This window comes from Neopelma chrysocephalum, unplaced genomic scaffold, assembly GCF_003984885.1.
Source record: "Neopelma chrysocephalum unplaced genomic scaffold, ASM398488v2 Primary Assembly neopelma1_81, whole genome shotgun sequence".
Classification (NCBI taxonomy): Eukaryota; Metazoa; Chordata; class Aves; order Passeriformes; family Pipridae; genus Neopelma; species Neopelma chrysocephalum.
The window spans coordinates 2,573,390-2,597,243 of NW_020897743.1; the positions used below are offsets into that span (position 1 = coordinate 2,573,390).

At 49.2% G+C, this 23,854-nt stretch overlaps 1 protein-coding gene across 1 annotated transcript in view; it reads left to right on the plus strand.

The window, feature by feature from the left end:
* EDA (ectodysplasin A) overlaps positions 1 to 23,854 on the plus strand; it is a gene marked incomplete at its 5' end in the record, with an annotated part of 64,747 nt that overhangs the window by 37,255 nt on the left and 3,638 nt on the right. Inside the window, 5 exons of the mRNA XM_027690421.1 lie at positions 1,100 to 1,205; positions 17,587 to 17,616; positions 20,740 to 20,919; positions 22,205 to 22,239; positions 22,336 to 22,387. Coding sequence (XP_027546222.1) covers positions 1,100 to 1,205; positions 17,587 to 17,616; positions 20,740 to 20,919; positions 22,205 to 22,239; positions 22,336 to 22,387 — 403 coding nt within the window. The remainder of the gene's footprint in view (positions 1 to 1,099; positions 1,206 to 17,586; positions 17,617 to 20,739; positions 20,920 to 22,204; positions 22,240 to 22,335; positions 22,388 to 23,854) is intronic.

Consider the following 23,854-nt stretch of genomic DNA (forward strand, 5'->3'; position numbering starts at 1 on the left):
CAAAGAGGCCTTCAGTGATTATTCCTTTGATAGGGACTTTTATGAGCTGTAGCTTAAGGAGCTGCTCTCTTATCCAACCATTCATGGGAGGTGTTTATTCTCCTCTGCTCTTTCAAAGATGCTTTTGATGCCACAGGTTTTGTTCTCAGAACAATAACGTGCTTGATAACCTTTGGGGCTGCTTTTTGAAGCCTCTTGGTTCCTGTCTTGGGCTGTGTTTGGGTTTTCTGTGCGTTTACATCTTAAATAACTGTGATTGGGTTTATTCAGCATCAAGAAAACCCCGTCCTGGTCGGAGCAGCCCTGGCTGCTGGTGGATGCAGTAACACACAGAAGGTGTTTGGTCCCTAATAAATCTTTGAATTCCTTATTTTATGAAGTGGGAATAGCTGGGGAAAATGCCACTGGTGATGAGCTGCCGTGCCCGGGGGTAGCTGGGAGACTGGTTTCTTAGCCCAAATTACAATTTCTGGGTTTGGATGTTGATTTAAAGCCTGTGAAAGAGTTTTAAAGGCACCAGCAATTTTTTCCTGAATAAGAGGTCACTACATAAAAGTTTTGCCTCTTGGAAAAGCTTGCGTTATAAATGTTGTTGCTCTAGGTTTAAAGTGTTAATTTATGTGGTATATTGGGTTGGATTTAAAGGTCCCTGAAGACCTTTGAATCTCAGTAGCTAATAAGGCTTGCAGAAGAGAGCTTCAGAGAGGAAAAACTTACTGGCAGTGAGTAATACTGGTAAAATAGCTCCAGGATTGAGCCAGTTTTGCAAAGAATAATTAGAAATGATCATGTCGGCCTTTAGTGTGTTTGATTTTTTCCAGTATAGATCTCCTTATGTCCCTGTCCTGCAGCCTCCCATTCCTGGGGGAAGGATTCTCCCTGCTGAAACCCCTCAGGTTGAGTTTTCCCAAGTCTTCTACTGCTTCCAAGGGGACACAGCTGCTTGGGATGAGCTGAGCGTGCCTGAGCAGCCACCTCACATCTCCCTTGGCTCTCCCGCTCTATCCCTGATGGAAAGGATTTGGTGTTCAGACTCCAATCTCCCTTCTCAGCTAAACCAGCCCTTCAAAAATGCTTAGACTTGTCCTGTCTCTTCCAGCTGGCCTTGCTGAACTTCTTTCACCCCGAGGAAAAGCTGCACGTTGGAGAAGAAGGGAGACGTGTCCGCCGGAATAAAAGGAGTAAAGGCAGCGAAGGGCCCGATGGTGAGTCCTGCTCAGCTTCTCTCTGATTTTGGTTCCTTTCCAGATGAGGAATTCCAGGAGTTCTGATTTCTGCAACTGTAGGTCAGGTGATTTTGTGTGAATTAATGCTGCTTAGGAATTCCATCCTTGACTCCTCTGACAGCGAGCTCTGTGCTCGTTTTAGGCAGTAATTTGTACTTTTATGCCTTTATTTGTTGTTCTGCACACCTGTCTCTGCTCCGAGTCATCAAGGAGCTATTCATAATCCAACAAACAGCTGGGAACATCTGGATCACAAAATGGTAACTGCTCTAAGGGGGTTTTGCAATGCAGTGGAGTCTCAGGTGGGTTCAAAGCCCGTGTGAAGGGAAGTCAGAGTTGGATTAGAAGAGTGGAAAGGTACCTGATTTCAGTGTGAGGGATTTAATTTCCTGTCCTGTATTTTTGTGATTGTCGTAATCCTAAGACATGAGCATTTCCTCCTGGAAGAGCTCCCGTGGTTGCCAACTGCAGGAAAGCACAGGTGCCCTTTTATCTGGAGAGGAGAAAGGGGGAGTGGGGAAGGGAATGCTGCAGTAGTGGTCTGTGTGTGGCTGGGTGCCTGCTAAGCCCGAGGCCTGACTATGTTATAATCCTCTTGGCTGTCGTTAGTTTTCCTGTCCAGCTCCATGAGTTTCCCATCTCCCCTGAAACCCTCGCGATTTCACAGTGGAAAAGCATTTCCCTGTGGCTCTGCTCCAAGAAAGAGCTCGGTGAAACTCCCTGGATTCCTCTTCCCCAGAACGCTGACAAGTATGATGCATTTGGTACAGACTCCCTGAGTGATTCCAGCTCCGTGTGGTCCATCATCTCCGGAGCTGGTGTCGCTCTGGTGCTCAGATGGCTCAGGCAGGATCCGGGTCCTTTTCCAGCGGCTCCTTGAAATCTGTCCCAGTGTCTTCACCAGCCGCTTGTGTCAGTAGCAAGTTCCCAGTGGATGTGAGTGGTGCTGATGGAGCAGATGTTGGGAGGGATCAGCCTCGTCCCTCAGGCTGCCTTTGCACTGCCAGATGTGCAGAGAAACGCTGCAGGGGAGAGGGAGATGCTGAGAGTCGGTGTCTAACGAGGGCTTTGCTCATCATCCTTGTGCTTGCTTGGAAATGTGTCATCCTCTTATGACTGGCATTCCTTTCCCAGATTTCCTTGACGTTCTCTGGATGCTCAGAGTTGAGTCACTCCAGAAATGCAGGGCACTTCCACCGCTTATCCAGTCCAGGGAAGGGAACAGAGCTGGGGAAGGGTCTGGAGCAGCAGGAGAGGCTGAGGGAGCTGGGGGGGCTCAGCCTGGAGAAAAGGAGGCTCAGGGGGGGACCTTCTGGCTCTGCAAGTCCCTGACAGGAGGGGGGAGCCGGGGGGGGTCAGGCTCTGCTCCCAGGGAACAAGGGACAGGATGAGAGGGAACGGCCTCAAACTGTGCCAGGGGAGGGTCAGGTTGGACATCAGGAAGAATTTCCTCATGGCAAGGGCTGTCAGGCATTGGAAGGGGCTGCCCAGGGAGATGGTGGAGTCCCCATCCCTGGAGGTGCCCAAGGAAGGACTGGACATGGCATTCAGTGCTCTGGGCTGGAGGACAAGGTGGCATCGGGCACAGGGTGCATTTGATGATCTTGGAAGGCTTTTCCAACCTCGGTGATTCTGGAATTCTTATCTGTGTCTTTTTGTAAATTAGGGATTTTGACCCCATAGCTGCTAGAGATGGGAAAACTGCCAGAGGGACAGGTCATGTTCCTCATGGCTTTGGCAACTGGTTGCCTCGAGTTTGTCCGTGGTGGTTTTATTGGGTAGAGCTGCACTTAACAAGTGAGAGCTGTCAGGGCAGGGAGTGACCTTGCAACAACCGTAAAATCAATAAACAAGCAGAGCCTGTCCTTGGGGAACTTGTGCTGTTTGTTTTAGACCTACGTGAAGGAATCTTGGTGTTGGAGCAGGGCAATGAATCATTACACTAATAAATAAAGTCATGTCACGGCACTGATAACACCGTTTTCTCCGTGAGTTTTGCAAAGGGAAAGTCGATCAAATCTTTGATCTCCAAAGAGCTTCTAGAAGATAAAAGTGGATGAACTATAAATTCCCAGAAGGAAGGAGATGTGCTTTCCACTTGAGGCCTCGCTAATATTTGTCTGGAATTAATTTTATGAACTTTCAAGTCCTTTCACACGTGCAGTGAGAGACCAAAGTGATCCAAGCGTGTAAGCCATGGTTGGAGGGAGGCTGCTCCATCCCCTCCTCGGCTCTTCCAGTCCTGCTCGTCTTGGTACCCACAACAGGCTGCCTTTGATGATTTATGAACATCAGAAATAACCTGGTTTCTCCCCTAAAAGCTTTTTCTTTAGGAGAATTTGCTTTCAAGTCTTCTGCTGCGAAAAAGGAGGGTTTGGGACTGGGCAGAGCTGGTTCCATATGGGCAGAGGAGGGTGATGGCTGTGCCCAGAGCACGGAGCCACAGGGATGGGACATGGGAGAGGCCACAAGCAGCGAAGCTGCTTTGGTGCCTCTTTGTTAAAAAACCCAAGAAAAATTGTGTGAGATAGTGCAAAGCCATCAGTTGGATCCTGTCACTCCCAAACATGACTCGAGTATTCCAGGGGCTCCTCCTTTGAGGACTCTGGTTTCAGCCCTCTGACCCGCCTGACATGTTTTATGATGGTGTTTGCTTCATTTTGGTTTGTGTCCCCCACACACGGTGCCCTGGAGCCAGTTAGAGCAGCCGGGGTCGTGTCCTGGCCGAGGTGCCGACCTGGCTCCCACCCCGCTGTCCATCTGTCCGTCCAGCCTTGGGACACTGTGGGGCATCACTGGGGGATGATGCCTGTCCCAGTCCTGGGATCATCATCTTTAAGCCACTTTCCTGTTCGTGGCATCAAACCCAACATTTGCTCAGCTTTAAAAACTGCCACAAGTTTTTCCTGCTCCTCGAGGACCATCCCTTTTACACTCCATTTTTACTGTGTTTTTTCTCCTCTGTGTTACCAAGTCCACCTGTCACATAATTCCCTTTAGTTCCCTAAAACCTGACTCTCTCCAACGCCTCTCCTTCGTTTTCCCCTCTCCCCCTCCTTCCCTTTTGCCCTGGTGTATTTATGCTGCTGTGGAACCGCTGTTGCTCCCAGATGAACAAATCATTCCGGAGCTGCTAATTAGCAACAGTTGTGCTAAAAGGAACCATCAAGAATGTTAAATTAGTCCACTTTTAAATAAACTGGGTATGAAATGTTAGATCTCAATTCCCAGAGCGTCAGTAAAAATGCTGCTGGCTCTTTGCTAACAAAGCCAAAATCTGGGAGTAGCATGGTTGTAACTACAGAGACAATTCCGTGCTCTTGAGGTTATAAATAATGACAGAGCATTTACAAAGCAGATGTCAATAGGACTCTTTAAAAAACATTGTTTTAAACAAAAAAAATAGTTTCTTTTTCTCCTACTTTCATCTCTGTTCCCAGTTAGATCCCTGCCGGGCTGCTTTCCTGGTTTCTGGGTTTTTTGCTTTTTGGGTTTGGGGTTGTTGGTTTGTTTTTTCTTTTTTTCCCCCTTCCTAGATTTTTTCGTACTGAGCTTGGTGAGAAACATGAGGGATTGTTATCCAGGCTTTGATTCGGAGCAGGGCAGCTGGGAAGAGGCTGAGCAGATGGCTGTCCTTAAGCTGACAACAATTTGGTTCCTACTACTTTGGCAGTTCTTCCTGCTGAGGAAAGTCCTGGAGGAGAACTCGAGGGCTTCAGTGCTGCAAAAGGCTTTTGGTTGAAAGGAAAAATAAATTCTGGGGGAGGAGAAGCTCCTCCCAATCCCTGCTTCTACCTGGAGCTTTGCAAGTGAGGCACCACCTACCTGGGTCCAGAGTTTCACCCTCTTAGGAGTCGCTTGGTGGTTTTAGGGCAGGTTTAGGATGATTTTAGGATGATCTTTGGGTGGTCTTAGGATGCTTTTTGGATGATTTAGCAGGTAGCTGATGCCAGAGCCTTGCTTTTTAGGGTGGTTTTAGGGTGATTTTAGGATGGTTTAAGGGTGGTTTTAGGTTAATTTTTGTATGTTTTTTGGGTGGTTTAGCAGGTAGCTGATGCCAGCCTGGCTTTTAGGATGGTTTTTGGATGGTTTAGCAGGTAGTTGATTCCTGAGCCTGGCTGGAGGTGCCTGGCTCCTGCTGGACTGCCCCGATCCTGCAGGTGCCGTGTCCCAGCCATCCCCCTTCCCAACCTGGCAGCGCCGACCATGCAATGGGACGATTTTTTTTTCCCTTATTTTTTTGATCTCCAGATCACAATAGCGACTTTTCCTGCCGGCTTCCTCTCCTGTGGAAAGGGCAGGTTCGTCCCTCTGCCTCCAGAACAATCAGTGCCTTTGTGTCGGCCCCGTGCAATTCCCAGAGCCCCGGCATTCCCAGAAACGCAGATGGATGCAGGGCGATAGAGCCTCATTGTGCTCCGAAACCATGGTGATGAGCACGCAGTAAATACAGAACATTTCCTGGATCCTGGAGCGCGGGAGACGCTCCCAAAAGGAAGGCTCACCACGGAGTGCTCGCTCTGACTGATCTCCCCCAGAACTTCTCTGATTTCCCCCTGAGCAGGAGAAAGGGGGGGATTCTGATGTTGTCTGAGTCCTTGAGGACGATCTTCATCCCTTTCCTGGGACGTTGCTGTCAGTATTTGTTACTACTGTGATAAAATTAAGGCTGCAGTTTATTTAAAGATCCTTATCCACGTGTTATTCCCAGGCTTATGATAACAGGGATCTGTATAAGGTCTTGTACCTTAAATCCCAGAGCGATGTTTAGGTGCTGGTTCCAACTCTGTGACAGCACTTGCACAAGTTCCCAGAGAAGCTGTGGCTGCCTCATCCCTGGAAGTGTCCAAGGCCAGGTTGGACAGGGCTTGGAGCAACCTGGGCTAGGGGAAGGTGTCCCTGCCCCTGGAAGAGGGTGGAACTGGATGATCTTTAAGGTACCTTCCCACCCAAACCATTCCATAATTCCATGAACTGCTGGAGTCCAGAATTCCTCACTGACCTCTGCTATGTTGCTGTCCCAGTTGGATGTTAAATATAAAAAGCAATTAACTTGCTGGGAGAGGTACAAGTCCAATTGCGTGGTGGCTGGGATGAGGAATTGTCCTGGCTCACAGGGTTCACGGTGATCAGTGTGTTCTGACCCATCTGCAACCTCCGTTTGCCTCCTGGCCTCTTCTCTAGCCCTTCCAGTTGGGATCTGGATTGTTCCAGAAGAAACCCTGCTTCGTTATTTGGATGTTTATGAGGCTGTGATGAGGTGCTGCTGATTTGTTCCATCCGTGGAGCTCCTTCGGGGGAGTGTTTGTCCTTCCTTGGCACCTCCTGTCTGGTTCGGATAAGGCGGTGAGGTGGCCACTGGAAGAGTTTGAGTTGCTGGGGATATTCAGGAGGCTTGAGATGAGAAGGAATTCTCTGCTCAGTGTCCCCTCGGTGGCATTTTCAGACAGTTGCACCGACTGCACTTGTGGGTGGACGCAGAGCTGTCCTGATGGATCCTGGGTGCTCCCACAGGCTGTGCTGAAACTTGAAGTGAACTCCCCAGCCCTTCCCACAGCTGTGCGTTGCACAGGGCCCGGCGTTATTAGAAGTGACTGGTGATTCCGTCTGAATTCCACTTCTGAAAACCGGGGCTTTTCGGAACGCCTCGGGTCAAACACTGAACTTCAGGAATCCCAGATAGTTTCTTGTGTTACAAAACAGGGCCGGGGCTAACGAGAGGGGAACAGATGTTCCGGCGGGGCAGGAATGTGGCTGCAGCTGAGCCCCGTGGGTCTGAGCCGTGCACCGAGCGCTGCCAGGGCTCAGCTCCTCCAGTGCTGCCGAGCCCTGCCCGCGGCCTGAGAGGCTCCATTGTCTGTTTGCTGGGGCACGTGCAGCTGAGCTGGGGTTTCTGTGCATAAACCAGCTCTGGCCACATCCAGGGAGGGCTCTGCGGGCAAACACGAGTTGCTCAGCACGTGCTCCGAGCCCGTCCGGTGTCTCTAAGCTGGTGCAGAGCTGGATCACATCCACCTTCCCAGCAGGCAGGTGTGGCAGCTCCCACTTGGGTCCTGCCCCAGGGACTGCAGGAAGCCTCCTCCTGCAGGTTTTGGGCTGAACAAGCTTGTTTCTCTGGGGGCAGGACTGAGGGGATGTCACTGATCCATGCAGGTATCCCCAAGGGCTGTCAGAGGATGGGGCCAGGCTGTGTTCAGTCGTGCCCAGCGACAGGATAAGGAGCAGGGGCCATAAACTGAAACACCACAAGTTCCACCTCAATGTGAGGAAGAACTTCTGTCGATGGAGGGTGGCAGAGCCCTGGAACAGCTGCCCGGGGAGGGTGTGGAGTCTCCCTCTCTGGGGACGTCCCAATCCCACCTGGATGTGTCCCTGTGTCACCTGCTCCAGGTGACCCTGCCTGGGCAGGGGGTTGGACTGGATGAATGAGGTGTGGGGCTGCCTGTTCTCATGAGGGCTTTGTTTGCCATGATCTATGGAGACACTGTTGGAGCCGTGTCTGACCCCACTCACACGGGCAGGGTTTGGGGCAGTCCCTTCATGGGTTTGGATGGACAAATACAGGAGTTGGCTGAGCCAGGCAGCGCTTCCCCATGTCCCAGTTGCTGCAGGGACTTCACTTGGGCTTCCCAACAGTGGTGGGGCCTCTCTTGGGTTTCCTTCCCCCCCCCCCCTTTTCTCCCCCTTTTTGTCTCTTCTTTTTCCCCCTTTTAAAATTCATCCAATCTTTCTATGAGTGTGGGGGGGTGTCTCTCTCGGGCTTCCCCTTCTCCCTCCTTTCTTTCCCCTTTTCCTTCTCCTTTTTCCCCCTCTCCTTTTCCTCCCTCCTTTTTTCTCTTCTTTTTCCTCTTCTTTCTCCCTCTTTTCAAATTCATCCAGTCTTCCAAAGAGTGGTGGGGTCTCTCTTGGGTTTCCTTCTTTTTCTCCCTCTTTTTTCCCTTCTTTCTTCCCGTTTTCAAATTCATCCAGTCTTCCCAAGACTAGTGGGGTCTCTCTTGGATTTCCTTCTTTCTCCCCCTTTTTCCCCCTCTTTTTTCCCTTCTTCCTTCCCCTTTTCAAATTCATTCAATCTTTCCAAAAGTGATGGGGTCTCTCTTGGGTTTCTTTCTTTTTCCCCCTTTTCCCCCCTCTTTTTCCTCTTCTTTCTCCCCCTTTTCAAATTCATCCAGTCTTCCCAAGAGTGGTGGGGTCTCTCTTGGATTTCCTTCTTTTTCCACCTTTTCCCCCCTTTTTTCCCTCCCTTCTTTTCCCCCTTTTCAGACTCATCCATAGGAGTGCCTGTGGGTGCACACAGGCAGATCCTTGGGTATAAATTCCACGCTGTTCCATGTAATTAAACCATCAGTTTCCAGGCAGCTGCTCAACGCTACAGAGGTTTTCCATCCAATTAGGCAGAATTACGTATGGGAAGGAGAAAAACATGTCAAGTTCTGCAGGGATGAGGCAGTCCAAGAGATTTCCTCCCACCTACCATCGATTCCTTATGGATATCCGTGGTGGGAAGGGCGCGTTTCAAACATCCAGCAAACAATTTGGGAGAGCCTCTCGTAGGCCGGGTTAAAACCTTGCTGCAGCACCACTTGGGAATCATTTCTGCTGGAATTCATGACATATGTTAGTTGTTTATCTTAGTGGGATGTGACTAAAAATGTCAGAGTGTTTTGTGTTAAGCAACAACCGAATAAAACAAACAAAATAAAAACACAGCTGTAATACTGCGCTTTAAATCGTTGGGTTCAAATATGTGGGATTGATAAAGTAAGCAATAGGGTGCAGTGGTGTATAGAAAATCAGCCTTATGAGTCCAGCAAGAGCCAAAAAAAGCCTTGAGATAGTGCTGTTGTTTGTCAGCTCTGCTTAAGGACCCGGCGCTTGGAATCCAACCTGAACGCCTGCAGGGAAACAAAAGGCACATCATCTCCTCCCACAGCCAGCGAGAGTGTGGAAAATGAAATATGAAGGCCACAGGTTCTGGTGTGAACCCCAGGAACTTGGCTGGGATTGATTATGTGGGAGCGAGTTAAGAAGGGTGGGGATTTATGTTTGATTGGCTTTTTGTGTTTTTGAGGAGGCAGTGCAGTGTGAGTTTGCCAGCAACAGTGGCTCTGTAGTTAATTGGGAGCAGGATTTTGTCTTTGCTCGTGACCACATTTGTGCTGTGGTGTCCTTGCACCTACTCAGCAGAGACTGGAGATGGTTTTTTAGAACCTTCATGGTACCAGCAGGTTGTCCTGGTGCCTTGCCACCGATCCCAGGGTGGATCTGGAGGGGGTGGAGGAGATAAATCAACTTGGTTGTTCTTTGTGTCCTATAAAGTGATTCCCATTGCAGTGAGTAAGGACACCTCTGCCTTACCCAAGAAAGCAGCGAGGAAGGATTTTCAGCAGAGCTCTGGGTGTTGGAGAAACAGAGTTGAGGTCATGGAGGAACTGGAGTGACTGGATCCAGCCCTCTCCCCCTAAACAGGACCAGCACTGTGACAGAGGTGACAACAGCAGAGGTGACAGACATCTATAGGACACTTTCTGTTCCAGCCTGGTTCTTCTACAATCCTGCACCTATTTTTTGCCTCATTCCAAAAAGCCCTTAGGAGACACCCAGGGCTGGTGGGTCTCCACGTGCTCCAGCACCTCCCTTCAAACAGCACCTGATGACCTTTGAGTCCCATCATCCTTTTGAAGGTGGAAAAACCTGTTGAATGCATGAGAGCAGCTACATTCATCCTCCTCCTTCCGTCCTTTCCAGCTGGGGGGTTGCTCAACATGGCACCTGTACCTGGAGCAGGTTGAAGACTGATGGTCCCTTAGGTCTGTCTCTTACACTTCAGTTCTGATCATCTTGAACTGCAGTAAGCAGATTTTTTTTCCCTTGAATATGAGTAAAAATCAGGATAAACTACACCCCGATCTACTGTCACTGTTGGCATTATCTCTGTTTATTTGTTTTCAACTATCCTTAACAACTTGACCAGGTTATTCCCTGAAGAGTCTGGGTTGTGTCAAGGCAGGCAAAAATCTCTGAGTATTGGCAGGAGAAAAAAACGTTTTCTCAACAACAACAACAAAAAAACCCAAAGCCTGTTCCGTGATGAATATCTTGTGTCATCTGAAGCTGCTCTAGAGGAGAGATTGCGGCTCTCTGGCATCTCGTGTCGCTCCAGGGGCTCCAGGGATGGCTTGGGATGAGCTGTGACTTCTCTCCGTGTGTTTTCAGACCGATGAGCTTGAACTGGGGTCTGGTGTATGGGATCAGAGGAATAGGGAGGGAGCAGGCTACTGATCCATGGAGCTCCTGGAGCAGCGTCTGCTCATCTGGATGACACATGGATGGAGGCTTGTCCTTTGGTGGAATGCAAGGAGGGGAGCAGGGAGGCAGCACAAGGCCACTCTTATACCAAAGCCACCACAAGAGAAGTGATTCTCAGCCCTTGGTGTCGGTGCACAAGCTCTGCTCACACCCTCTGGCCAAGCAGCCCCAGAAGTGACCTCAGTGCGGGACACTTCCCCTGGAGACATGGGAAAAGTCCATCAAAGAGCTGAAGAATTGCCTCAAAAAGTGGATGTAGCCAAGGGAGTGCCTCTGAAGAGCCCAGAATGAGCTGCAAACTCTCCTTGATCTCCCAGGCTGGAGGAGACTGGCTTTGGGAGCCTGGCTTTGGGTGTGGGGCAGCTCAGTCCGGCACAGGGGTGGGGAATCAGAACTGTCAGCCATGAGTTGGCTCCGAGCCATTTTTGGGGACTCAGCAGCCTGTAACTCTGGAATGGGACAGGGCAACACTGAGCAAAGGCTGCTGCAGTTTTGGGCTGTGTCTGTGCTGTGCAGGTGGAGCAGCAGGGGGGGATGTCCCTGGGGGGTCACACTGGGAACTGCTGCGGGAGGAAGGATGAGGAGGGAGCGCTGGTTTATGGGGTGCTGGTTTATGGGGTGCTGCCGTGGAGCTTCTCAGTGTTGGATGTATCCAGAAACAGACCATTAAGGTCTTTTCACATACAAATTTCCAAGAGTTTTGAAACAAGATTGAAACAAAAGCAGAGAGAGAGAAGCACCAGTGGTGGTCGAGGGAAGCTGAATGGCCCTGGGCTCTGCCCTACACAGGAACACATCAGGCAGTGCTGTTTCATCCTTCCCCTGCTTTGTACAATGAGTTCCCTCTCTGTTTTCTTACAGAATGTATTCCCTATATTCAGATTTATTGAAATTAGTTCTAGCCTTGTACCAGAGCATCACATCCCTGATTCGGGTCCAGCCTGTAAGTATGGGCAGCATCTTCCCTCCACACTTAGCAGAAGACCCCCCTTCCTTGTCCCACCCCTCGAAAAACCACTCTGGCAAGGCACACCAGGAGTTTGGAGTAGCACAGGATATGTTTTACTTCTGGGATATTTTCCTTGATCTATAATTTATCATCTTTTCTAAATATTCTGGAGTAATAATGCCAAAGCTGCTCTTCAAGACCTGTTGCCTTTCTGCCTGGAGTTGGTGAAGCAGCACTTTCTTTTTCAGGGAAAGGGAAAAAATTCCTCTTGTTCCAGTGTTTGTATCACTGACTGATAGTTCAGTAGGGTCCAAGAAGCTTTCATCTGGATAGACCAAATTTCCTGAAAATGTTGAAAACATATTGGTTCCAAACCTCCCCCAAAGCACATGTTCTAGATTAAGCATGTGTTGGGAGCTGACATCCCTCTCTCCCCAACTCCACTGTAATCTGGCATTAATAAGGCCATGCTTAAAAATATTTGAAAAGCTTTACATATCTCCTACCCATGAGAATGAAGTGAATGTCACTGCACTGCTCCTGTGAAGGAAACAACTGAATTTTGGAGGTTTGACCAAGTGGAGAGTTTTGATCTTATTCATTGGGACAACTTACATCCACGTCAGCAGGAGGTTTGTCATCACTTGACATCTCAGGTAACACTTGAGCTTCTCTTTCCACCTTAGTATTGGTCAAAATAGGGATAGAGGGGTTGGTTGATGGGCAGGATTTATAGAATCACAGGATCACTGAGGTTGGAAAAGACCTCCAAGATCATGGAGTCCACCCTTTGCCCCTTCCCCACCTTGTCCCCCAGCCCACTGAGTGCCACATCCAGTCATTCCAGGGATGGGGACTCCACCTGCTTCCAGTATCTGAAGAGGCTGCAGAGAAGCCAGAGAGAGACTCTTCATCAGGAACTGGAGTGGTGGGACAAGGAGTAATGGGTTCAAACTGAAAGGGGGGAAATTTAGGTTCAATGTATGGAAGAAATCGTTCCCTGGGAGGGTGGGGAGGCCCTGGCACAGGTTGCCCAGAGAAGCTGTGGCTGCCCCAGCCCTGGAAGTGTCCAAGGCCAGGTTGGACGGGGCTTGGGGCAACCTGGGCTAGTGGAAGGTGTCCCTGCCCGTGGCAGGGGGTGGGACTGGATGAGCTTTAAGGTCCCTTCCCACCCAAACTATTCTGTGACTCTATGACTCAACAATTTTATGTGTGTTTCATGAAGGACTGAGAAGTGATGTGACAATTCTGGGTGATGCTGACATCTCAATAATCACCAGGATTTTGTCTCTGATGGTGTTTGTAACCTGGGATGAAAATAATTTCTCAGTACCTCCACCCTCTCATCTCTCAGGGCAGAACAGTGATGGAAACAGGGATGGCTCACTTGAGTTATCTGGTCTTACATATATCCCAGACCAGCCTGGTGCTTAAATAAGAAGATTGGTGATTATTCCATAATAACTTAGTGCCAGAAAAATAGACAAGGGACACCTTAATAATCCCAGGGGGCAGCAGTCAACTCTGAAAACAGGTTGGCACAGCCTGCAAAGGATGGATGGACACCTAAAAATGGTGGTTGCTGCTCCATACGTTCCCCAAACTGGAAGAACACCTTGAAGACATCAATTGGTGTCTGTTCTAAACCGAATGATGCAGCTAAAACATGGTTGTGGCACTGGATGACTTCATTCTGCTCTTGGCAACTGGGAATTCGAGCACATTCAGCAGCCTCTGTAGGTATGTCCTTTGTTTGACTGATTTCTATAATGGTCACCCTTTTATAGGTTTTATATAAAATAAGTGTAATTACAAAGATCTGTTCCCATCAGTAAAACCAGTTTGAACTGTTTTGCAGGAATTTGAACTATTTCTTGTTAATCCACACACACACAGCTAATAAGGGAATGCAGGGGTTTTTTAATATCCTATTTATATCAGCATATGTCCTAAAGAAGTTTGGGATATTTCTGTATTTATAGTAAATCATAGCAGTGTGTAGCGTGAGGAAAGAGAAATCGGGGGGGGGAGTAAACTCTATTAATCTTTATAAGAGAAAACATGTCACATGTAATATCCTTGAGTTGCATCACCATCTGTTTTTTTTTTCTGAAGCCCTTGGAAGTGGTCCAGCAGATGGTGGGGCTGCTGGGGCTGGAACCTGCTCCCTGAAGCATGGTTAGATGTCTTCTGCTGCTTGCTGGGCCACAGCTGTGGGTTTGTGCACCAAAAACTCATCTCTTGCAAATGTTTTCTTCAGCTCAGTCTGTGTCTGAACCCACTGTGCTTCTGCTAGAAGTGATTTGGAATTGTTTGGAGCCTTCCACTTGTGGTGGCTCTGCAGGATTCCAGGGGGGCTCTTCTGTTTGGGTTGGGGCTTTGTCATCATACAAAGTTGTCCTTTCCTGCTTGTACCTTTCCCTCAAAGTTTACCACTCTTGCTGGCTTGATATTCCCTCCTTTTCTGTTATCCTTCCCTTTTATTTCCCAGCATGTGTGGAAAATAAGCTTTTGGAGAAGTCTAGCTCTGGGGTGCTGCTCAAAGCCAGGGTCTCCAAAGCCCAGTGTGCAGCATTCCTGCTCTCACCTTTGCTGGGGAGATCCCGTCCTGGGATGGAGAACTCAGCTGGCAGAGGATGGAGCTGACCTGAGTTACTGCAACAGGAGTCAGAGTCTTTTCCCATAGGAAATACAAGGAAAGGGAATATAAATGTTAGGAGGAGATCAGGTAGCTTAGACATTTCAAGTCAGACCATAGCCTGCCCCAGAGCTTAGTAGTGACAGCTTCAGTAGTTAGGCCAAAATAACCTCAAAAATAACCTCCCAGAGGGACTGATGAGCTTTGGAGAGACATTTCAGCAGCGACCAGTGACTCCAGGTCACTTCAGTGACTTCTTACTCTGAGCCAGAAGATCCCCTCCAAGCCTGTGCTCCTTCTCATTTCCAACTGGATGGTCTTGGGGAGCAGTTCACACGTGTGAGGACGTGCCAGTGCTGTCCTTGAAGCCCTGACAGGTCTTCTCCCTCCGTGCCCATCACCAGAGCCTTTCCCAGTGGTGCTTCCACCCTTTCCCAGCGTTGGTGGCTTGACCACTTGACTACTTCTTGACCCTCCCAGGAACCCTTCTGTGAAACTCTTCTCATTTCAGTTCACCTTTCTGCATTAGATGACCAGGACTGGCTGCGTTGCTCCCAGGATTTTCACACCCGCTCCCTGAGGGGCAGCAGAATTTCCCCGTGTCTTCCAGAGGTGTTCCCATTCTAGGATTGTATTTCTGCCTTGCCTGGCTGAGTGACAGCAACTGAACATGTGCAGGTGTTGTCCTGAGGAGCTCCATGATCCAGCAGAGCAGTTTATTATTTCCCATGTATATATATTTTATAGGACTATATATTTGGTATGACTGAACCTCATTCCATGCTTATTATCCTTCAAAGCCATCCAGCCTGTCCTCTCTGCTATCCCAGTCCTCTTCTGTATTAACAGTTCTGGTCCACTTCCCTCCCTCTGGCAAAGCTAAAACAAGGGAGTGAACAGAGCTGACAGCTCCTTCAGGGAGGGATTAGAGTTTAAATGTAGATTTAATTTCAGCTGAAAGACAGGAAATGTAGAAGGGGAATGGGCTTCCCTGGGTCTGGGATCTGGTTTGACCTCAAAAGTATGCAGACAGCATGTGGGAAGGAGGTTGGAAGAAGGTGGGATTAGTGGGAAGAAGGGTAGAAGTCCAGAAGGATAACTCTGCTTGGGTGGCTGTCGTGTTTGATCCTGGCAGTCAGCAGCAGGAGCTGGATCTCCAGGACATTCCTAATGGATGTGTAAAGGGATTCATGAGGAATGGGGGTGACACAAGGTGCACTAAGGTTATTTCTATAAAGAAGGGCAGAGAGGTGCCAGGGAGCAGCTGAAACCTTGGATTGCTTTCAGGTTTGGATCAGGGACACCTTCCACTAGACCAGGTTGCTCTGAGCCCTGTCCAACCTGGCCTTGGACACTTCCATGGATGTGGCATCCATTATATTATAACAGTATTATTTATGTGTTCAACCACTGCAGCATTTAACAAGCTTTAGTGCTTAAATATTGGTTTCTGGCCTCTTGAAAACCTGGCAGAAAGGATTTTTTAATTATAATTTTTCTCCTCTGCACATCAGTGTTTGGATAATGTGCATCAAGTCAAGTTTTTAAGCCTTGCGCCTCAGCACCTTTTGTTCTGAGGGAACATTGATCTGAAATTTCCGTCGCCCTCAGCTTCTCAGACTCAGTAATTTATTACCATTGTGGCCTAAATTGAGCAAGAGCTCATGAATTGACCATTTTGAGCAAAAACGAGCAAAACTTTGTCTTCTGCTCCGCGAGACGAACCTTCAGCTCCGCGCTGCGATTAAACTCCCCACCCCTGCTATTGGGAGGCAAGCAGATGCAAACCCCAGAGAGTCAGAAGCTCCCAAGCTGAATAACACTGGGTTTCCCCCCCCCCGCCCCTCAGGAGTATTCCCTGTGTCTGTCGAAAGATTCACTTGCAGGGCCGTAACATCTCTCTCTGCCGTGCCTGGAACAGATGCGCGTGTTGTAATATGGACTGCGAACATTGACATCCCATGTGGTTCTCATTCCTCCCATTCATCTTTGAAGCTAATTGGTTGCAGGCAGCCCCGATGTGTCTGGCTGGCCGCAGCTATTTGTACTTTCACTCTGGTCGTGGCGCTAATGGTGTGATATATGGAACATGAAATAAACTCTCGTGACTCCGAGGGCTGCGCAGGCACAGGCGCGGCACTCCCCTCTCGCTGCCTTGGGCTGGGGGGAAGGAGGATTTTTAAAGGACTTTTTTTTTTTTCTCCTCGCTGGAAATGTTATTAACCAGCTGGTGCCTCCGACGAGGGCTGGTGGAGCTTGGGAATGGCAAAAAAAGTGGAGGTTGTCTGCCCGGCGTGGAAGGTCTTGCAGTTCGTCTGCTCGTGGTGGAGCTACTGGTGTGGCTTCCTGGTGAGATCTGGGCCTGGCATTGCTGGAAACCCACGTGTTGTCCTGTCTGCCTGTTTTAATAGGGTGAAGGTTGTAAAAAAAATAGTGGATTAGCAGAAATAGTATTTTAAATCATAGAATCACAGAATGGTTTGGGTCGGAAGGGATCTTAAACTCATCCCATTCCACCCCCTGCCACAGGCAGGGACACCTCCCACTAGCCCAGGTTGCCCCAAGCCCCATCCAACCTGGCCTTGGACACTTCCAGGGCTGGGGCAGCCACAGCTTCTCTGGGCAACCTGTGCCAGGGCCTCACCTCTCTCGCAGGGAAGGATTTCTTCCTAAAATTTATAGATAATGCCTTTTATAGATAATTCCATAATTTTCCCATGACTCAACATCATAATGTAGGGAAATTATTATTCCTGTTAAAAAAGGCATCAGTGATGTTGCTGGGTATTTCTGTGATCCTTCCCTCATCTTTCCTTTTACCAACCATGGAAAAATGGCACTTCTGTTGGGAATTTGCCTTTCTCCACCTTAGGCTCAAAGCAACCTGGTTACCTTCTATTCGTTATAATTCTGTCTCAGTCAAAGGTGATTTCAGTCATCAACATGTGCTAAAACCTGGGGTTTAGAGGGATTTCACTGATGAACAGCGAGGGAATGTTTGGGGAATTTTGCAGTTCATTCCCATCCGTGATTAATTCTTGGGGAAGCAATGGAACATGTTTCACACTTCAGCCTCTGCTCAAAAAGTCCTGTCGTTTCTCAGCTTCACTATAAATATTTTCTCTTCGTGCTAGGGAGCTTTGGGTTCCCATTGTTCAAAACAGCCAGTTCGTAATAATTCTTTGCTTTTGTGTTTTTTTAGTATTTTATTCTTATTTTTAAACAACTTGGCTCACAAGGATTCGGCAGGGGGTTGGACCAGATGATCTTTAAAGATCCCTTCCAACCCAAACCGTTCTGTGATGCTCTGATATTTGGGTTACTGCTCTCAGCTCAGACCATTCCAGTGCAGCTTCATGGGCCACAAACTCATCCATTGTCCACTTGGAAAATAAAATGGCAATGGGGATTTGCTCCGCTGAAGTGATCCCTGAATTTCACTAGTTTTCTTCTTTTTTTCTTTGTAGGTCCAAGCTCAGTGAAAAACAAGAAAAAGGGTAAGTTTGAGTTTTAACTTAATTTTCCTTTCTGTGTTTGTCACCCAGCTGTGAGTTCTCTTTGGATAACACAAAGGAGAAACCAGCAGCAGCTTCCAGCTCTGGGAAGGGCAGGGATAACACCCACAACACCCTTAAAACTTCCCTTAACACTGAAGGAAGTTAATGATGTTCTATAAAAGTAATCCTGAAGATGGTGTAATTAGAGAGTGGAGTAGAATTGAGTCATGAGCCAGCATCAGGAGCCACTTGCTGTTTGCCAGCCTTGGCTTTAATCCTGAGCCTGCCAACCAGCAGCCTGGGGTCCCCTTCACACCCACCAAACCCAACAGACACACTTTGCATCCCACTTTTCCTAACACCTGTTGGTGGATTGTTGGGATTTGGGTTATTCAGGAGGCAGCCCTGTGTTTCTTGGATTGCTGATGCCATCCTTGTCTCTGTAGGACTCCTGAGGAACATTTAACACTACCAGGAGCTTGAGCGAGTCCCAGGATCCGAGCTGCTCTGTCGGCTTTTCCTCATAAACGTGCTACAGTCTCAGTTCCAGGGAAACGCAGTCAGTTACCTGGTTTTGCCCATTGTAACCATCCAAATGCTTCTGGGAGTGCTTTAAAAGCTCACAACAGGTTGTAGGTGTGTGTAACTGGAGGTTGTGGTGTCTCCAGGCCCAGGGGGCTCAGCTCACTGAGGGGCTCACACCCTGTGTGAGCAGCACGTGGTGCTCCTACCCAAGCACTGACAGCTGCAGTGGCAACTCTCTGCTTGCTACCTGTTGTAGCTAATGTGTATTTAATTAACAGAACAGTTAGTTGTTCAGCAATTCTCTGTGTCCCTCAAGAGCCCTTCCTGCTCCATCCCCACCATCAACAGCGGGAGCAGCCGAGCTTCCCGTGTCTGTCCTACTGTAATAACACGTCAAATCACTTTAATCCTTAGATGCAAACTCCAGATGCACAGCTGAGAGGTGGAAACAGGCCACAGTTAGAGACTTCATTTGTACTGACTCTCAGAAGCAGCATAAAATTTTATGTTGGAGGAGTTTCTCCTAACAAAGCTCAGAAACCCTCAACCCACATTAAACCAGCCCAGCTAATAACAACTGATGGCTGTGGCATTCAGAGCAATTCCAGAGGGGCAGGGAGAGCTCCTAGAACTGTATTATATACAGCTGTATAAAATAGTTCAATTTTAGGGTATTGTCACATTTAATTCTTTTTAGAGTTACAGCTTATTGTTTGCTGGGCAAGGATTAAGGAGAACTCCCTGGTCCTGCCTGCTCTGAGTTTCAGGGCCTGCCTGGTATGTGGGTACAGACACCAGGAGACTTGGCAGGCTGGGATTTGGGTGCTGGGACCCTCCCTGGAGAGCTGATAGGGGGGCTGGGGTCCCCTCAGGCAAATAAATCAAATATCTTTTGCCTTGTGAGTTTAATAAGTGAGATTTGTTAATGCAGAGAAATAGCTGAAATGACTTGGAGGAGGGGAACGCACAGAAAATGTGGGATGTGCAATTGTTTCACTGCTCAACCAGCAGCTCCCTTAGTAGCAGACCAGACTTCTGAGGCAGATGAGTTAAACCAGCTGTAATTTGTATCCCTCTTGGGAAGGAAAGCCAGGAGTGACAGCAGCAGCATTCCCGACTCCCTGCCTTCGATCCTCCCTTTGGATGGCCTGGATCGGGGCGATGTGAGTGAGAGGAGTTCAGTGTGTTTCAGAGGAAAGAGGTGATGGGTGTAATTCAGGGAGATCAATTCCAAGGCACATCATCAGCCCAAGGAAGGAAATCACTGGATTAGGGGAAGGCTGGATTGTGGCCAGCTTGGATTGGAAGTCGTGGCTGCTGATCTGGACAGAAATATTGCTGTGGAGATTTGTCCCCTTAAACCTTCCCGCCCCCCCCTTTTTTTGGACACTAGTGTTATTTTACTCACCCCTCCTCACTTTAACTTAGTTTTCTGGATGTTTAAATTACCCACACAGTTGTCCCACAGTGATGTCCATGTGCCCATTTTCCTGGCTAATGGCCACCTAGAGATTTCCACCCCTGTCCTATCTAAAATAGATGGATTTCTCCTTATAGTTTTATCCCATTACAAAGATGGATATTAGTCGAGAAACAAGTACATAAATGTACTTGGAAACTATTCCGATAACCATAATTTCATATCCCAACTGCTGCTGTCATGTAGCAAAGTGTTTAATTCTGTCCTACTGGGGACCTTGTGGCAGCAATTGGAGTGATTTTGCTCCATTTATGCTCTTTGGCATAAAAGCTGTTACAAACTGGCATCTTAATAACTACATCAAAAGAACATAATTTCTGTTGGGGACCTGGAAAATCAGCTGAGGACAGGCCAGGCTTTCCCTGCAGACCTGGTTTCAGTCCACTTTGTATTTGTATGAGTAGTTTCTGATGTGGTTGTGCCGTTTCTCTTCCTGGGGCCACGTGATGTGTTTGAGGATCATTTTAAGGAAGAAGGTTTTTTTCCATGAGGTTTATAAAATAAGTGGCACAGGTTGCCCAGAGAAGCTGTGGCTGCCCCATCCCTGGAAGTGTCCAAGGCCAGGTTGGACTGGGCAGGGTGTGGAAATGGGTGGTCTTTAAGGTCCCTTCCAACCCCAGCCATCCTGTGATTCCATGATTATAACAATTTTCCAGTGCTTCCATCTTGGTGGTGAGGTTAGTCCTTCTCTTACCCCTCCATCCAGAGCCCAACACATTTAATTATTTTGAGGCACAAGCAGCACAGGGGTTCCTCCAGCAACGCTGCAGCTCAGCTCTGAACTGCCCTCTGGAGGAGATCATGCCGTGGGGATCATCTCCTAATCCTAGTACGTAACAGGTAGGGAAGATTCCCACTGTTTTCCATCAGCAAATGGAAAACTGAGAAACTGTGGAGTGGGTCACCTGGACTTTACCACTCCAGCCTTGGCTGGGTGTGTTGCAGCGTCCATGGGTCACGGAGAACATCCTGAGTGTATCCAGAGAGCATCCCAGAGCCGTAGGGCCGTGACCAGCTCTGGGACACGCTGCCCCCGAGGGCATCCCCCATCAGCCGCTCCCTGCAGGTCAAAGCCCACCCCACGTGCAGAAGGTAACCCCTGACCTTGTGTTTTCCAGGAAAGAAGGCTGGTCCTCCAGGGCCCAACGGTCCCCAAGGGCCGCCAGGTCCTCCCGGGCCGCAGGGTCCCCCCGGCATTCCCGGCATCCCCGGGATTCCCGGCACGACCGTCATGGGACCGCCCGGCCCCCCTGGCCCGCCGGGCCCTCAGGGACCCCCCGGCCTGCAGGGCCCCTCAGGTGAGAGCTCTGTCCCTCCCCTGCTCGGAGCTGGGGACGCCGCCGGCACGGGAGATGCCACACGGGAATAAAAGGGCTTCGTGTTCCCACCCGAGGAGTGTCTGGATGTGATGGCACGGCATCCTGGAGCAGGACTCGGGTGCCCTGGGTCAGCTTGGATGGGGCTTGGAGCAACCTGGTCTAGCGGAAGGTGGCAAGAGGTGGAACGAGATGAGCTTTAAGGTCCCTTCCCACCCAAACCAGTCTGTGGTTCCATGATTCTTTGCATCAGGACCTGGAAGGCAGGAACCACAGCAGATTCCCACCTCTGCCTTCCCTTCCCTCCCCTACCATCCAGAGAAAAATGTTTTTCTCCTGCAGTTCTTGGTTCCATTTTTTTCCATTTCCCTGTATCTGCACCACATCATTTCTCCACGGAGTCGTGTGGTGATTATTTTGCTAAAATCCATGAATTTAATAACTCCTTAAAATGCAGGTTAGTGGACATTCCCATCAGCAATGTTTGTTATATATACATGAGCAATTTAATATTAATAAACACATCTCCAGAGATGTCAGAGCTTTTACCCTGTAGCCCACGTGGTTCAAGGGAAAACTTGGAGACTTCTCAGTTTTTATCTCAGAAATTGTGGAAGGTGTCCCTGCCCATGGCAGGGGGTTGGAACTGGGTGATCTTTAAGATCCCTTCCAACCCCAACCACTCTATATTTCTGGGATTCTATGATCCTTAATTGCCTGAGCAGAGGCAGGAGCAGCAGGAGGCCTCAGCTCCAGCATCCTGCCACAGGCATCTCCTCCTTAATAGAGGTTTGGCTCCCAGAGAAGGGAGATTTCAGCATGGAGCTGGGATGCAATGAATGACCTGAGCTACTGCAGAGGGAAACTTGTCATCTTGGCAGCCAAGAGGCTTTTGGCCACCACAGAGCGGGGAAAGGGTTGTGCAATTTTTCCTATTCTAGTGGAAACTGGTTGAATAATGGTTGAATTTTTAATTTTGATGACAGAAATGTGGGAATAAAATAGGGAAATGTAGGATGAATATTTGTCTTCTTTATGCATTTTTTATATTTTTTTAATATTTATATTTTATATATTTTAATGTTGCCTGCACCCCACACTTGTGGTGCTGTCCTCCCCCTGTTAATGGGGGGTTACTGATTACTGTGGGGTAAGAGAAGTTTTATTTCTGTGGGGGTTCAATGGTTATTATGGGGTAAGAGGAGTTTTATTTGTGGGATTCTTCACTCAACCCTCTTCTTCAACAACATGAAATTGCCTTTTGCAGGTGCCACAGACAAGGCCGGCTCCAGAGACATCCAGGTGGGTTGATCTTCCCAGGAAAAAGCCCAGCCTTGGGAGGGGTTTTTGTAAACATTTCCTGGCTACATTTGCTAATGCTGTGTTTGGTGCTTGCAGCCAGCTGTGGTCCACCTTCAAGGCCAAGGCTCAGCAATCCAAGTGAAGAATGGTAAGGATCTCTTGATATTGGTGGTTACTGGAAAGGGCCCATCCTGCACCTCATACCTGGTGCCTCATACCTGGGTCTAATTCCATCCCCTAACAGGGCTCCCAGACCTCCCCTGCACCCATGGCCTCGTATCTAGGTCTCAGTCCATCCCATAACACAGCTCCCAGATTTTCCCTGCTGTTATCCCCCAGGACAGTCCAATTCCCCTGCCCAGACTCCATGAGAAGAGTCTCCATTCCCGTTTCCCCTGAGCTCCTGTTTATCTCCCCGGTTATCCCTATCCTGTATATCCCAGTAATTCTGTCCCACTGAATCTCCCTCCTGACCTCCAGGTACATTTTGTGCCTCCTCCAACCTGCTGTTATCCCACCAGTGTTCCCCAGCCCCTCGATGGCCAACCTTTACCCCTCCCATTCCATTTTAATCCCTCAGCGTATCCTTGTGCTGCCTCATCCCCATTATCACGTGTTTCTCCAGTTTCCCAGTAATTTAAGGCAGGGGAAGGCACAGTGGTGTGAGGACACGAAGGTGCCCAGGCCACCAGCTCTTCCCGGGATCCTTGAGCATTTCCACCCCCACTTTAGACCATTATCCCAAGCCCTGCCGAGGCATTTCACATCCACAGGCAGCTCCTTGCTCTCCTCCTCCTCCCTGGATCCCCATCCAAGTTCTCCTCAAGTTCCTGCTCTCTTTGCCAACAGCTGGGGCTCATTCATTCCTGCTGCCTCCCTGCTCTGGCTGTGCTGGAGAGGAGCTGGATGTGTTGTCCCCTTCCCGGGTCCCCTCATGCAGCTCCCTGGGGAGCACATACAGCCCTGGGACATGTCCCCTCATCCCAGACTCCCAAGGGTGGGTGCAGCAGGATGGGGCTGCAGGACCCCTGTCCGTGAATTCCTGCCTGATACATGGGATGAGGAGGGCTGGCCACTGCTGCTGTGGGAGGGCAGCTTCTCCCTCAGCAGCCGTGAGAGCGGGAGCTGGAGTTTCTCTTGGATAGGGCAGTGTGCTTCCAGCTCCCCAAAACTCAAAGGAAACAGTCCGTTCCCAGGAACAACGTGAGGGGAAAGATGCCGTTTGCTTGCATTCAGAAAGCAGTGATCCCTTTATTACTGGGAGTGCTGAGGGTTTACAGAGGGTGTGCTGCTGTCTAAGAGTGGGAATGCCCTGTGAGTGTCCTTCCCTGCTGCTCGGGAACAATCTGGTGCTGTGAGCCAGGAATTCTGTCCAGCTGCAGCCTGGCGGGCTCGGACGGGGGGCAGGGAGTGGAGAGGGAGGAAAAGAGTGGGATCTGATAAACTGAGGCACCTACAGAGGCTGGCTCAGTTCAGGGCTCACAGCAAATTCTGTCCCCTGGGTCCATCCAGGGAGCAGAGCTGTGCTCGTGTTGTCAGTTATCCCAGTGCCAGAGGACTGGGTGGTGGATCCATAAATCCCTGACCTTTTGGTCCCTTGCACTATTTTGTACTA